This window comes from Corapipo altera, unplaced genomic scaffold (genome assembly GCF_003945725.1).
Source record: "Corapipo altera isolate COAL_440 unplaced genomic scaffold, ASM394572v1 23, whole genome shotgun sequence".
Lineage (NCBI taxonomy): Eukaryota > Metazoa > Chordata > Aves > Passeriformes > Pipridae > Corapipo > Corapipo altera.
Genome location: NW_020884878.1, coordinates 10,485,367 through 10,498,646, shown reverse-complemented (window position 1 = coordinate 10,498,646; position 13,280 = coordinate 10,485,367). Strand labels below are relative to the sequence as shown.

At 36.1% G+C, this 13,280-nt stretch overlaps 1 protein-coding gene across 7 annotated transcripts in view; it reads left to right on the top strand.

Moving 5' to 3' along the window:
- Positions 1-13,280, top strand: part of PPP4R4 (protein phosphatase 4 regulatory subunit 4) — a 68,729-nt gene that overhangs the window by 20,075 nt on the left and 35,374 nt on the right. For 5 of the 7 annotated variants that reach the window (XM_027637565.1, XM_027637567.1, XM_027637570.1 and 2 more), the window contains one exon: positions 6,954-7,056. In XM_027637565.1, the coding sequence (XP_027493366.1) occupies positions 6,954-7,056 (103 nt within the window). Of the gene's footprint in view, positions 1-6,953; positions 7,057-13,041; positions 13,140-13,280 lie in introns of those variants that run through there. The other 2 variants (XM_027637572.1, XM_027637571.1) reach the window with 2 other exon arrangements.

Below are 13,280 nucleotides of genomic sequence, written 5' to 3'. Positions count from 1 at the left end.
TGCAATGTAAAAATCTTCACAATAAACTAAAGGAGATTCTCAAAGAAAGTCTTATGGGCCACACACTTTTATGCTATTGACAGAAATACTTATCTGGATTTCTAGTTTGCCTTGGCAACAGTAGATTGTACATGAGAACAGAAATCCTGGAAGAAAAATTGAAGTGGAATCATTCTGAATAGGGTAAATCCTGTTAGATACTGAGCTTTTATACAAATAGGAAATTAAGTCTAGGATTTATGAATCCCAGTCACAGGATAGTTTAGGTGTCAGAGGACCCCTGGAAGGCATTTGGTCCAAAGTCCTGCTTAAAGCAGGACCAACTTCCAAGTCTGATGTAATTTAGTGTTAGATCAGGTTGCTCAAGACATTGTCCATGTGAGTTATGAATGTCTCCAAGGATTCCCACAGCCTCCAGACACCCTTTTTCAAGTTTCAGTGTGCTTTGTGAATTTTGTTTTCGTAATACCCAGTTAGTTACTGAATATTTTATTAATTTTTTTTTAATTTTACAATTCTAAGCCCTCACTCATTGAAGTTGGTAAATTTTTACTTCTGTTTTCAACAAAGGCAGATGTAGACAAACAGAGAACATTTTAGAATCTTGCACTGAAAATAATGACATTTATGGAGTACTAACACTGTAATCTCCTGCAGCCATCCATCAGAACTTCTAGGTTTGTAAAACTAAGTTACACAAAGCACAGACTTGAGTTTTTGATTCACCAATGTCTATTTAACAAGTCATTTTTGCTGAAGTGGTATAGTTAGCCACAGTGTTAAAGAAAAGTCTGTTCACAAACTGGGCTTTAGTTAGAGCTTGGGTAAACATTGTACCTCAGTCTTCTTCACAATACTGTATTCTGCACCTGTCATTGAATTTTTCAGGCTAGTGTGAATAAAGGAGTGAGAGATGGAAATCTAGCTTCTTTTTTTCAAACTCCTTTGTGGTAATATTGTCTTGGGGAACATTCAGTGACTAATCTTACTTCATGCTGTAGAAAGAGCTGTAGTCCCTCCATCCATTTCCAAATACAAATGTTTCTAATTGAGTACCCAGAGACTTTTAAAATTTTCTTTGTTGTTATTTTGTAGAATCTGTTTTGAAAAATGCTTTAAAAGTTAGTCTAAGAAATCTTATTGTCTTCCTTGAGCTTGATGAAAGTTTGCAAAATTGGAAACACCTATCTTGAATGTAATCATAGTATAGTTGCTGTGGGAAGGGACCTCTGGAGATCATGTAGTTCACCTCCCTACTCAAAGTAGTGTCAATTAGAGCAATATATTCAGTCTTGTCCTGAACTCAGGATTTTGAATCCTGTGGATGGAGACTGTACCACCTGTGTGGGCAACTTATTCCAATATTTGAACACAGACATAGAAGAACATTTTTTTTTTTAAGGTTTAAGTGGAACTTCCTATGTACTGAATTTTTTCCCACTGCTTCTTGTACTGTCACTGGGCACCAATGGGAAGAATCCACCTCTGCCTTCTTTACTGTCTCGCATCAGATTTTATGCATATTAAATAAGGCCCCTGAGGTTTCTCTTCTCAAGATTAAAAATCCCTGTTGTCTGAGTTTCTGCTCAGATATTAGATACTGTAATCCCTTAATTTTAGTGGCCCTTCAGTGGACTCACTGCCACCTGTCTATGAGATTCTTGTGTTGAATAGAGAAGAAGAATCGCCTCCCTTGAGCTGCTGGTGATGCTCTTTTATGTGTAGCTCAGGATGCTGTCAGCTACCTTTGCTGCAAGAACACACTGTTGGCTCCTGGTCAGCTTTGTACCCACTGGGACCTCCAAGTCCTTTCCTGCCAAACTACTTTCCAGTTGGCTGGCCCCCAGCCTGTACTGGTGCACAGGGGTATTCCTCCATGGCTACAGAACTTGCATTTCCTGCTGTTGAACTGTGTGATATCCCTGTTTTGTTTCTCCAGCTTGTTGAATCAGCACAGTCATCTGGTCTGTCAACTGCTCCTTCTGGTTTTGTGTCATCTGCATATTAACTGAGGGTGCACTCTGTCCCATCATCCAGGTCATTAATGAAAACATTAAACTATTACCCCCAATAGACCCATGAGGTAAACCACCTGTGGCTGGCTTCCTTGTAACTCACCACAACCCATTAGGCTCAACAGTTCATTCAGTTTTCAGTCCACATCACTGCATTTCTCTAGGTTGTACTTTATCAGTTTGTTTATGGGGATATAATGGGAGACAATGTCAAAAGCCTTAGTAAAATAAGTTAAATTTCATGATCTCAGCCAGTCATCATGTTGTAGAAGACTGTAAAGTTAACTGGTCAGGGATGATTTCCCCTTCTCAAATGCAGGCTGACTACTCCCAGGGGGTTTTTTTGTCCTTCGTATGTTTGTCAATTGTTTCTAGGAGGATTTGCTTCAGTCTCAAGGCAGTCCCAAATATCATGTGGACTTCATTTTATGAAGGTAGAAGAAATAGGTAAAACCAAATGCAGGGGCTAGTGGGAGAGGGTTAGTGCTGTGCTTGTGCTTGAGAAGTGTTCAAGGAGTGCTCTTCAGTGGGTCTTGCAGTTAGACCAGCTCTGGTACTGCTGCCCAGCAGCGAGCAGCTGGTGTTGCAGAGGCAGTAAGTATGAGGACAGAAGTGTTCAGGCACGAGAACTTTCCTCCCTGCTTGAGGATTCCCAGCATTGGAAAGTCACTGAGCTCTCCTGTAGGATGAACTCAGAAGATGAGTCTTCGGGTTTTATATTTAAATGATATTAGGTATGTGGATTTTCCTAGCATAAAAGAAGTTGAGCTAAATCGCTTCTAAGTATAGGGCTCTGCTGTGTTCTTCTGTAGTTAGCGCTTCATTATATTGAGCTTACTGTGACTGAAGAAAAGATTTAGCATTTATTTTAACTTGTTTATTAATACAAAATGTCTACATCTGAGCGTTTAGCAATATTTCACTATCATTCTAAAGTCTTCAGTGTTTAAAGCAAATCTATGGTGCAGCTCTTCTGGTAGAAATAGAAAAAAATGTCTTCTGCAGTTGGAAAGTTACAGACTGTGTAGGTGTTGAAATGCCTCCTGCTTCATATTCTTAACTGGCAGCAAGCCAGGTACTAAGAATTTCTGGTTTAAAGGGAAATACTTCCCTTTTCTTTACATTTCGATGAATAAAGGCAGCATTTTGGTTGCATTTTTTAGCAGTTAGGATTTCTTCCATCTTGATACAAAATGAATAAAATTTTCAGTTAAATAGCTCCTTCAAGTTACCTTGAACTTTTTGCATGATTACACAAAGGTATGTATTCCTTTCAAGTTTTATCATAAGAAGTTGTGGGCCTCATCCCTTCTGTGACCCTTTTCCCACTCTGGATGCTCTGGATTTTTCAGTTCTGCTTTAAAGCTTCATTGGAATTAGCATGTGATACTCAAAAGAAATTTTCCATGAACATGAAAGACTTCAAAATTCATGACTTTAAATTAGTTAATAAAATGACTTTGAATAATGCAAAAATATTTCAAGTTGTAAGTATATCGGTTATTAATCATTAACTTAAGTTCATTTTCAGTAGCTGACAAAATACTGCCCTTTTGCTGAGTTCAGACATTACTGGGAGAAGTTTTTTATTGAGCGTACTCACACATGTTTGCCAATAAAGATTACGGGGATGCTAATATTAAAATCAGTCTGAAAAATCTAAACTCTCATCCGTTCTTGCTGGTTTTGAATGGTATTAAAAACTTGTCGACGTTTACAAACAACAGTTAAACATATAGTAGGGTGTATATAGTTACTAACCAGAAAATTGGTTCCTAATGCTTTTTAAGAAAATCACATCAGCTTAATTTTAAGTAAGTAGGTAGTCTTAAGAGAGGATTAAAACACAGAAAAAATACTGATGTATTTTCTCTTGGAATAGACACTGTATTAAAAAACTACAGTGTTGGATTAGCAATTTTGTGTATTCCTAAAGTAAGATAAATACCTAGAGAAAAGATAACCCATATTCAAAAATACAGGAAATGGTGATTGTTTTTATGCTTTGTCAAGCCTTTTTTTCTTCCCCTTGAAATGATATATCTGAAATTTGTCTTGTTTTCAGCCAGGTTTTTTAACTAATATTTTTGTTACTACACTCTGATATTGTGAATTTCAGTGTAATTTTTTTTCTCTCTGTGTTGAGCTCCATCCCTAGCTATAATTTTTGTTTACTCTTTATTGTTGTAAATGTATAGGCACAATAAAGGTGAAGTGTCTGCTCTTGGAATGATTTCCAGATTTTGCTCAGTGGGTCACAATGTCACAGCCTCAATGACAGCAATGTGTGATAACCTCAGTACAGTGCTCACAACTTTCTGCTCACTTGTTACCCATCTTAGATTTAGGATAAGTCTTCTATTTGCATTCTTATCTATGTAATACTTGAGGTGTATATGATCCAAAAGAAAGGAAAGGCAAAAATACTGGTTCCTCGCATTCATGGTGTGTAGTGTTTTTATAGAACAGTTATTACCACTGCTAAGTTTTTAGTGGATTTGACCCTAGATTAGTTCAGTTGGTTAGAACATGATGTTAATAATATCAAGGTTCCAGGTTTGGTCCATGTATGAGCCATTCGCTTAAGAGTGGGACATGATGATCCTTGTGGATCCCTTTCATCTCAGAATATTATGTGATTCTTGATTGCTCTGGGAAGTAGGAATGTTTTGTTTTGTCCCAAATTAATTATGTTAGCTGATGTAATCACAGGAGGATTTGTAAAGATGTTACTTCGAGTTCAGTTTAGACGTAGGAAAAGGTTCTTCGCTGAGAGGGTGGTCAGTCCCTGGAACAGGCTCCTCAGGGTGAAGGAGTGGTCACAGCACTGAGCCTGTTAGAGTTGAAGAGTCTTGACGGTGTGTTTGGTCATATTATTTACTTTTAGGTAGTCCTGTGAGGTGCAGGGGTTGGAATTGATCCTTATGGGTCTTTTCCAATGTGAGATATTGTATGATTGTAATATGTTACTATGTGAGAAATCAGTGGAACTACTTGCAATGGTGAATCTGAGCATAAACCTGAGCACCTGTAGGACTAAGGCTTGTAATGTGTGTGGGTAGGAGCCAACATTTACTTACAGCACTGCTATACACATGAGAGCTAGTTTTTGTGTCAAGTGATAAAGGGAAACAGGCACTGCAGGGGCACTGTCCGTCTCATCTGTTTAGGCTGAGATAAATTGCTTTTTATTGAGTCTTACTTCTCTCCATTGATTGATTATAAAGGAAGTTTATCTTAGAGGCAGACATGCACAATCTAAGATGAAGTTAATTCCATCATATATGGTTTAGTCACATACTGTGAGATTACAGACACTTTGTGTTATTCTGTACAAAACTAGAAAGAAAAAAAAAAAGAGAGACATATCTACCATAGCAAGATTTACTTTTTCTGGAGGGTAAAGGTTTTGTTGGGGCAGAGGTTTTCCTATGTTAGTGCCCATATACAGAGTGATAGTTTGTAATTGGTGAGTTAGGTAATTACACCTGTGTGCAGAACGGAAACCTAAAACATAAGTGAACTGGGGGGAGGTGTGACTCTCCACCTTGCAAAGAGGATTTGAATTCCTGAATTCCTGCCGTCAAGCCTCTACTTAATCTTCTAGAATGTACTGCCTTCTAATGTGGAGAATTATCTTTGCAAGGATAGTAAAGAATACTTTCTTTCAAAAATTGTTACATTGAAACTGAAGTCTGCTAGATACAATTAAGTTAATATTGATGATACCTAATTGCAGTTTGAAATTATAGAGTGCAAAGAAAAAAATATTTCTAGTAAGATATTACAGTATTTTGGTTGGAGTATTTTAGTCTCTGTAGATTTTAACCAAAGATTTTACTTTTGTTTCTGGCTTATTATACAAATATATCCTTATTTTTAAAAGCATATTTATATATATTTAACAAAATAGGTCTAAATTGGCCTGCTTGACTGTACCTGTAATTTCATTTGAGCTTCTGAAAGACGTGAATGTTGAGGATGATGTAGAGCATTAATGGACTGTGTAAAGATCTTTTCAGCTCTAAATCCTGCAGAAAGGCTTTACACCTTAATTGTGAATTCTCTAATATACTTCAGAGACAGAACAAAACTGGAAGATGGTTGTGCAAATCTCCTGTCCTGTGACTATTTATGTATCTAGTCCCTTCCAGAGGTCATATGTTTCGCTAAGGGGAAAAAAAAAAAAGGAAACGGATGTGTTGTTGTTTAGTTTTATTTTTAATTTTGGCATCCAGACCTTTTCTGTTTCTGACTCTATTCTAGAAGTTTATCCACTTGAGTAATCTTTATTTTCATCTCATGCTTTTTCTCCATTGTTGCCTACCGTTTCCTTCCTATCCTGCTTTTTTTTCTTTTCCTTTTTCAATTGTGGGATACCACTGAGAGAGACAGGATGGGGAGAAAGGTGGAAGATCTGTAATCTAACCAAGTTTTTACATCCTTTAATCACGATTGTCAGTATGCATCTGATTATATCTCTGACTGTTTTCCCTACAAAAAGGGAAAAAAAAGATAGATTTCTGTTAAAATGTTGTACATCATGTGTAGCTTTCATGTATATCTTCTATTTGTCCCCTACCTATGGTTTATCCCTTTTATTGTTATAATACAAAAACTTCCACGAAACCACTGCCTTGATCATCCAGTTTGAAAAGATCTTTTGAAAGTTTTATGTTTTTCTTCAAAGCTATATTAAAATTAAAACATTCCATGTAAGGAACTATATATAACAGCTTTTATGGTTGCTGTTTTTTAATGCTGTCTTCTGCAATGTATTTTGTAAAAAAAAATTCCTCTCTTCACTTACATGAAAAACCAGGGTAGGGTAGGTTTGTTCTTCTTGGTTTTTTGGTTTTGTTTTTTTTTTTTAAATGAAAGCTGTGAGTTTGTAATCATGATACAGAGTAATATATTGTGTGTGTTTGTTTTTGTAAGTTCTGGTCAGGATATCCAGGGAACAAGTGTGGTGGCAAATCTTCCAGTCCTGATGCGACAGAATCCTGCTGAAACACTTCGTCGAGTTTTACCAAAAATCAGAGTAAGTTTTGTGAAATGCGGTTGGAATGTGTCTTTTTCTGCAAGTATAAGTATTTTAACAAAGCCAAAAAAAAATCTCACTTTTATTGCAACTCACTCTTCAGGAGTGGTATGTCCAGTAGGTCTTCCACATTAATTCATTGAATTTATGAAATATTAACAGGTATTATATTTTTTTAAAAAATGTTACAACTGGGAAAAAACCCAGAATTAATACTATTTATGTGTTCTAAAGGTTTAACAGTATTTTGACAGCTTTTTGAGAATTCTTTTTGAGGACCATCTGGTCATAATGGTTCATTTTGACCTTCTCGATCTCCTTCCATCTAAACATTAAGATTTTCATGCTGTTGTCCCGAAGAGTATAGTGTGCTTTTAGCTGTCTGTGAAATGTCACATGCTGCCCTCCCCACATTTTTAGTTAGTTGTGGTAAATGCATGCTGACCATGTAATGTTATACAGTAATTTTATATACAGATATGTTATACAAAGATACTTGGGTTGTTCAGTCTGGAGAAGAGAAGGCTCTGGGTAGACCTTATTGTGACCTTTCAATACTTAAAACAGGCTTATAGGAAAGATGAGAAGAAACTGTTTAGCCTGTTGAGGGTAATGGGTATAACTAAAGGGTAGATTCAGACTAGATATAAGGAAGAAATTTTTTGCCATGAGAATGGTGAAACACTGGAACAGGTTGCCCAGAGAAGTTGTGGATGCCCCATCCCTGGAAGTGCTCAAGGTCAGACTGGATGGGACTCTGAGCAACCCAGTCTGGTGGAAGGTGTCCCTGGTCATTGCTGCAGGGGTGGACTAGATGACCCTTCCAACCTAAACCATTCTATGATTCTGTGATTTTAAGGAACATGCATATCTCTCATGTATTTCTGCTCTGCCTCAGATATAAACCCTTGGCTAGAAGAAATGTAGAAGTTCATTTAAGGTGTGGTTTAAGGAGGAGCTTCAGCCAAATAAGAACAAACTGCATCACAAATACAAATGCAAAGCTTAATAACTCTATATGAGGCTGCAGTAGGAATTATGACTTTGATAATGTTAGCCTGCCTGTTAGAGTGGTTTTCAGTGATTTTAAAGGCTACCAGCTGGGTAGAAAAATACATTTGTTTTGGCTATCAAAATATCTCAAAGTTTATTTTGGTACACAGCAAATATCTGAGTTGGTTTTTTGTTTTTTTTTTTTATTGGATTGGTCTTCTACCAGTACCATTGGCAGTTTTTATGTGATTAAATCAAAGTTTTGATTTAGAACAGTCTCTTAACCTGGTCTTGTGCAATTGATCACTTTGATATAAACACAGTTCTAATTTATACAAATTGTCAGCTAAAGGAGCATTGTGTTTATTATCAGTTATTTCAATATTTTCAAAGCATTGAGTTATGTTAGCAATTTTGTGGACAGATTCAATTTCCTTGTTCCCTGTGTATTTTCAGAGATACATTTGACACTTTCAGTAGGGTGATTCAGTCATGATTTTACCAGGACACTTTTCGAATTCAGTGGGTTTTTTTCCCATATAATTTTAAATCTCTCCCTTTTTAACACAATTTGCCAATGGGAGTGTTATTTTCTTCTTGGAAGCAATTAATGCTTAACAAGAATATTTAGATCACTTGAGATGGGAAGCATTTAACTAGTTACTGACTGAAGCTAAATAATAGTTTGGTAATCTAAAATACATTGAAATGAAATGTAGAGTTATTTTAAGAATGTCTCCTTGCTGTGTTGTTCTTTCTATCTCAAGAACTTTAGAGTTGAGAAGAAATTTTCTGTAGTAGCTGATGTGAGTTTTCTTGCTGTATCTGTATCAAATTCTCATTACCAGGTATAAGAAAGCATATATTAGTAAGAAAAGTGAGACGGCTGACTCACATGCTTATGTTATACCGTTTTCTATATACTGAGGAGATGTTTACTAAATAGCAGTGGGCCCATGCAAAAATTATATTTGTTTGTTTCACTAAATTGTCATTATGTTTCATTGTTTTCTTTGCTGAAGTTTTCAAAAAATCACTGCTTTTGTTGAAAACCTGTATGGATGTGTATCTCTCAGCTTTTTTTTTTTTTTTTAAGGCAGGTACCATAACATTATATTAATAAAAGAATTAAAAAGAGTCATATTATGAAAAATTACTTGGTATATTTCTTACTGTCTGTGGAATTGGTCTTAAACTGAATCCTCCCTCTGTCTCCTAGTGTTAAGTAAGAGGCTGCTCAAGGGACAATTCAGTATTTGTGAAAAACTGATATAATGAGTCATATCCTGCACGTTGTTATTCCTGAAAGATGAGGAACAAATATTTTTGTAGTCCTTACCATGATTACTTAGCAAATATTCTTCTGTAGGGTATTTAAATGCAAGCCCTGCTGCAGGGAGGACTTAGGTTCTATGTGGTAGATGTACTCCATAAAGTTCTGTGCACCAATATGTGCTGGGGATCACCGAGCTGGAAAGCTGCTTTGCAGAAGAGAACAGGGTGGTCACCAAGTTGAAGATGAGCCAACAGTGCTCCCCTGCAGAGCATCCTGGGCTGTGTTAGTCAGGACACTGTGAAGAGTTCAAAGGTGATCCTTCCCCTCTGCTCCACGTCCTACTCTACTCCGTCTATAGCACTTACCCAGTTCTGGGCTCCTCATAACAAGAGAGGGCTGAGACTGTTCAGAAGACCCCTGCAGAAGAAAGGCTTGAAGAGGATCTTATCAACATATGCAAATAAATGAAAAAAACAGACTCCTTGCAGTGGTACCCAGTGACAGGACCAGAGGCAGTGGGCACAAACAGAAACATAGGAGGTTCCTTCTGAACGTCAGGAAACACTTTTTCACTATGAGGGTGACCGAGCACTGGCACAAGTTGCCCAGAGATGTTACTGTGTCCCTCCTTGGAGGTATTCAAAAGCATCTGGGCATGTCCTAGCTCTAGGTGGCCCTCCTCAAGCAGGGGGATCAGACAAAATGACCTCCAGAGAGCCCTTCCGGCCTCAGCCATTCTGTGAATACCAGACATTATCTCTAAACTTCATATTATATCCTGAAACTTCTGTGATCCCAGGGAGACTCTTATTTGTTAAGGGGAACTAGTCAATTTTTTGTCTGATTATTTAAATTCAGTAAATGGTCAAGAAATAGCTCTTCTCAGAACTGAGGATTAGTATAGACTAGCAGATTGTTTACAAAACATTGAAGTGCTTTTAGTTATAATCCGTGCTATAAGAGGCAGATTAATACGCATTTTGTTTAAATATATATGTGTTTAAAAATGCTTTAAGAAGAATGACTTGAAGTTGCAAAGTAATTAGAAACCCTTCAACTTACATGAAGTATGTGCAGTTACTGCCACATTATTCTGACATAGCAACATTCCTAAAGCAACCTAACTGGCTTCAAGAAAAGTTGATTTGGTTTTTTTATGTTTAACATATTGAATCCATTTTTGTCCCAGTGTTTCTACTTTGAGAGCAGAATTCATCTTGAAATGAAGGAGAAATAAGAAACACTAGGGATTTTTTACCCTTATTTTTCAGGGCGTAGAGAAGTGCTGGTTTTGGCCTGTCTTCAATAAAAAGTCTAATATGGTAATACGGGTTTTGATTCTAGTCTTATTTTTTTTTAAAATAGGGATGGAGGAAAAATTTAAAAGTGTGATCATTAGCATCAACAGGGCCTGGGGCCTGGAAAATATTTGTATAGTGGGAATTGGATCTCAGTGTGATCTTAGATCAGGTAGTACTTAATGACTTTGTAAAGTATCTTCCTGTATAACATTAAAGAACATTCAACTGAAAATAGTACGTGAAGAAAGAAGCATTAGGAATATTAGAAATGAAGCAGACAACTTTAATAATAAATGCAATCAATCTTTGAGCAAATTACTGAGAAAAGTAGTGTGGTTTTCATCTTACAATGTCATTTAGACCCAAACTGGATGCCTTCCTAGATGATGAATTAAATGAAACCTAAGTTAATGGGCTCCAGGCAGGGGTAAAAGAGTAAAATGTAATGAGGTCAGTCTAAATCTGAGCTCTCCTTTCAGGTTTAAACTTTATAAATTGAAACTTTCTGATATGAGTTAAGTTTCTTTCTGTGACTTTTATAAAGCCAGTTTTTCAATGGTGTTCTGTTATCTAATATTTATTTAATCTGCAATAGAAGTACAGTTCTGCAGCCATGTGCATTGCACTTTTAACTGCAAAACAGTATTTGGCATCATTAACTTGATGTATTTTTTTTCTTATCCTTATTTTTATTGGAGGAATTTTCCTGACTATTAAATGGAAACTTTAATAGTCTGTAAAGGCATAATTGAACTCAACTTCGATTAGAGTCTTGCAGATGTAATCTGGCATTGCAGGGAAATAAGCTGATTTAAATTACTGCACTTGGTTCCACTTCTTAAGACAGGGAAAAATCATTTGTGAATTCGTATTGGCACATGAAAAATGAATTGTGTAGTAGTTTCAGAGGGCTATTTATTTGAAAGTGTTGTCACTATATAACTGCATAAGGAAACCAATGTACTTATTCAGGATACTTGCAGAAACTCAAAGCCAAAATAAATACTGTTTTTATTAGAGCTGAGAGTAATGCAGAGAAAGGAAGAAATAAATGCAAGGAATGTTCCAGCTGGATACATTACAAATTTGTATTTCATTCATGAGAAATTGATAAATATGGTTACTTCTATAAATACAGAAATGTGTATATGTAAAATCTAATTTAAATTATATCAAAGACACTTTATGTATTTAACATAATTGTTTTATATCTGAGATGAGCGAAATCAGTATGTCAATAAATATGACATAAGTGATGATTGAATTAGGTGTCAGTATTTTGGGTATGCTAATAAAACAAATACACTGTATATAATTTAGATGTTAATGTAGGAATGAGATTATGAAATATTTTTCTTAAGTTCTGCACTTAAAATGAAGTGGCATCCTTGTATGGGTTCTTTTGTATAGAGGACCCCACTCTGGATTTCTGCATGCACCTCCTCATGAACTTTGGAAGTCATTGAAATGCAGATTTAGGGAAAGCTTAGACATTCTTATCAACATTTCTCTTCCTACACCAGATGGCTCTTTTCAAATGATGTTAATAGTATTTTCCCTGTTTTCCATCCTTGGGCTCTGCATCCAAAAGTGGTGGAGGGAGATTGCAGGTATATCTGACTAATCTGACTAAAAGAGATTTTTCCAAATGCAGCAAACTATGGCTGTTCTTGTTGTAGTGTATACATCAAGCTTTATTTAGTGTTGTCTGATTAATTTCAAACTTATTTTCACAGTTACTTATTTTCCTAATCTGTCAGTCTCCTCTTGAAAGCTTTTCTTTTTCCATAATAGATTTTATAGTTTAGGAAGAGGTGGGGTGATTTTCATCCTTCTTTATAGCTAACATTGGTCTTAAGGTCCATTCTCATTGTATCCTTGAGTTTCTGTAATTTCCATTATTTCTGTGTCTTTTAGTCTTAAAGGAAAATTTCTGTCATATCAGCACAATTACTAAAATGGTTTGACTATGTTCCTGCTTGCAGCATTCTTTCAAGAGAATTCTGTTATTGCAGGACAAAATGTGCATTTAAACTAGAGGTGAATTTTCTTTTTTTACAATTAAAGGAATAAACCAGGCTTTCTAAGTTTTGCAAGTTTTGATGCCTGAGTTTAACTTGTGGACATTAGAATAGTCAAGAACATGCTAATACTCTTAAATTCCATTAAATACACTGAATAATATAGGAAAAGCTTTTTTCCTGCAGTGAAAATCTGTGGAGTATCCATGTGTAGAAAAATACATTACCTTCTAAATAAATACATTTATATTAGTTAAATTTAAGTTATCCAGCTTGAGTTAAGTGAAAATGGAAAGAGGAGACCCATACACTTTCAAATGCAGTTCTGACTGCGAACATCAATGCAGACAGGTATGTAAGCAATCTAGAAATTTACATTTCAATGTCTCCCGAGGTCCATGAGGAGGCACATCCAGAGAATGTGTTCTCACACATGACTATCCAGAGTTGTGTGGATCTGTGGAGGAGACTATTTGGAAACTTTGTTTGTTGGTAAGTAACCCTGTTTGTATTGCGTACAAAGAAAATATGAACGTAAAACTGAATTCAAAGAGTCATAGAATCATTTGGGTTGGAAACAACCTTTAAGTTCATCAAGTCCGACTCTTAACCTGGCACTGCTCCATTATTTTC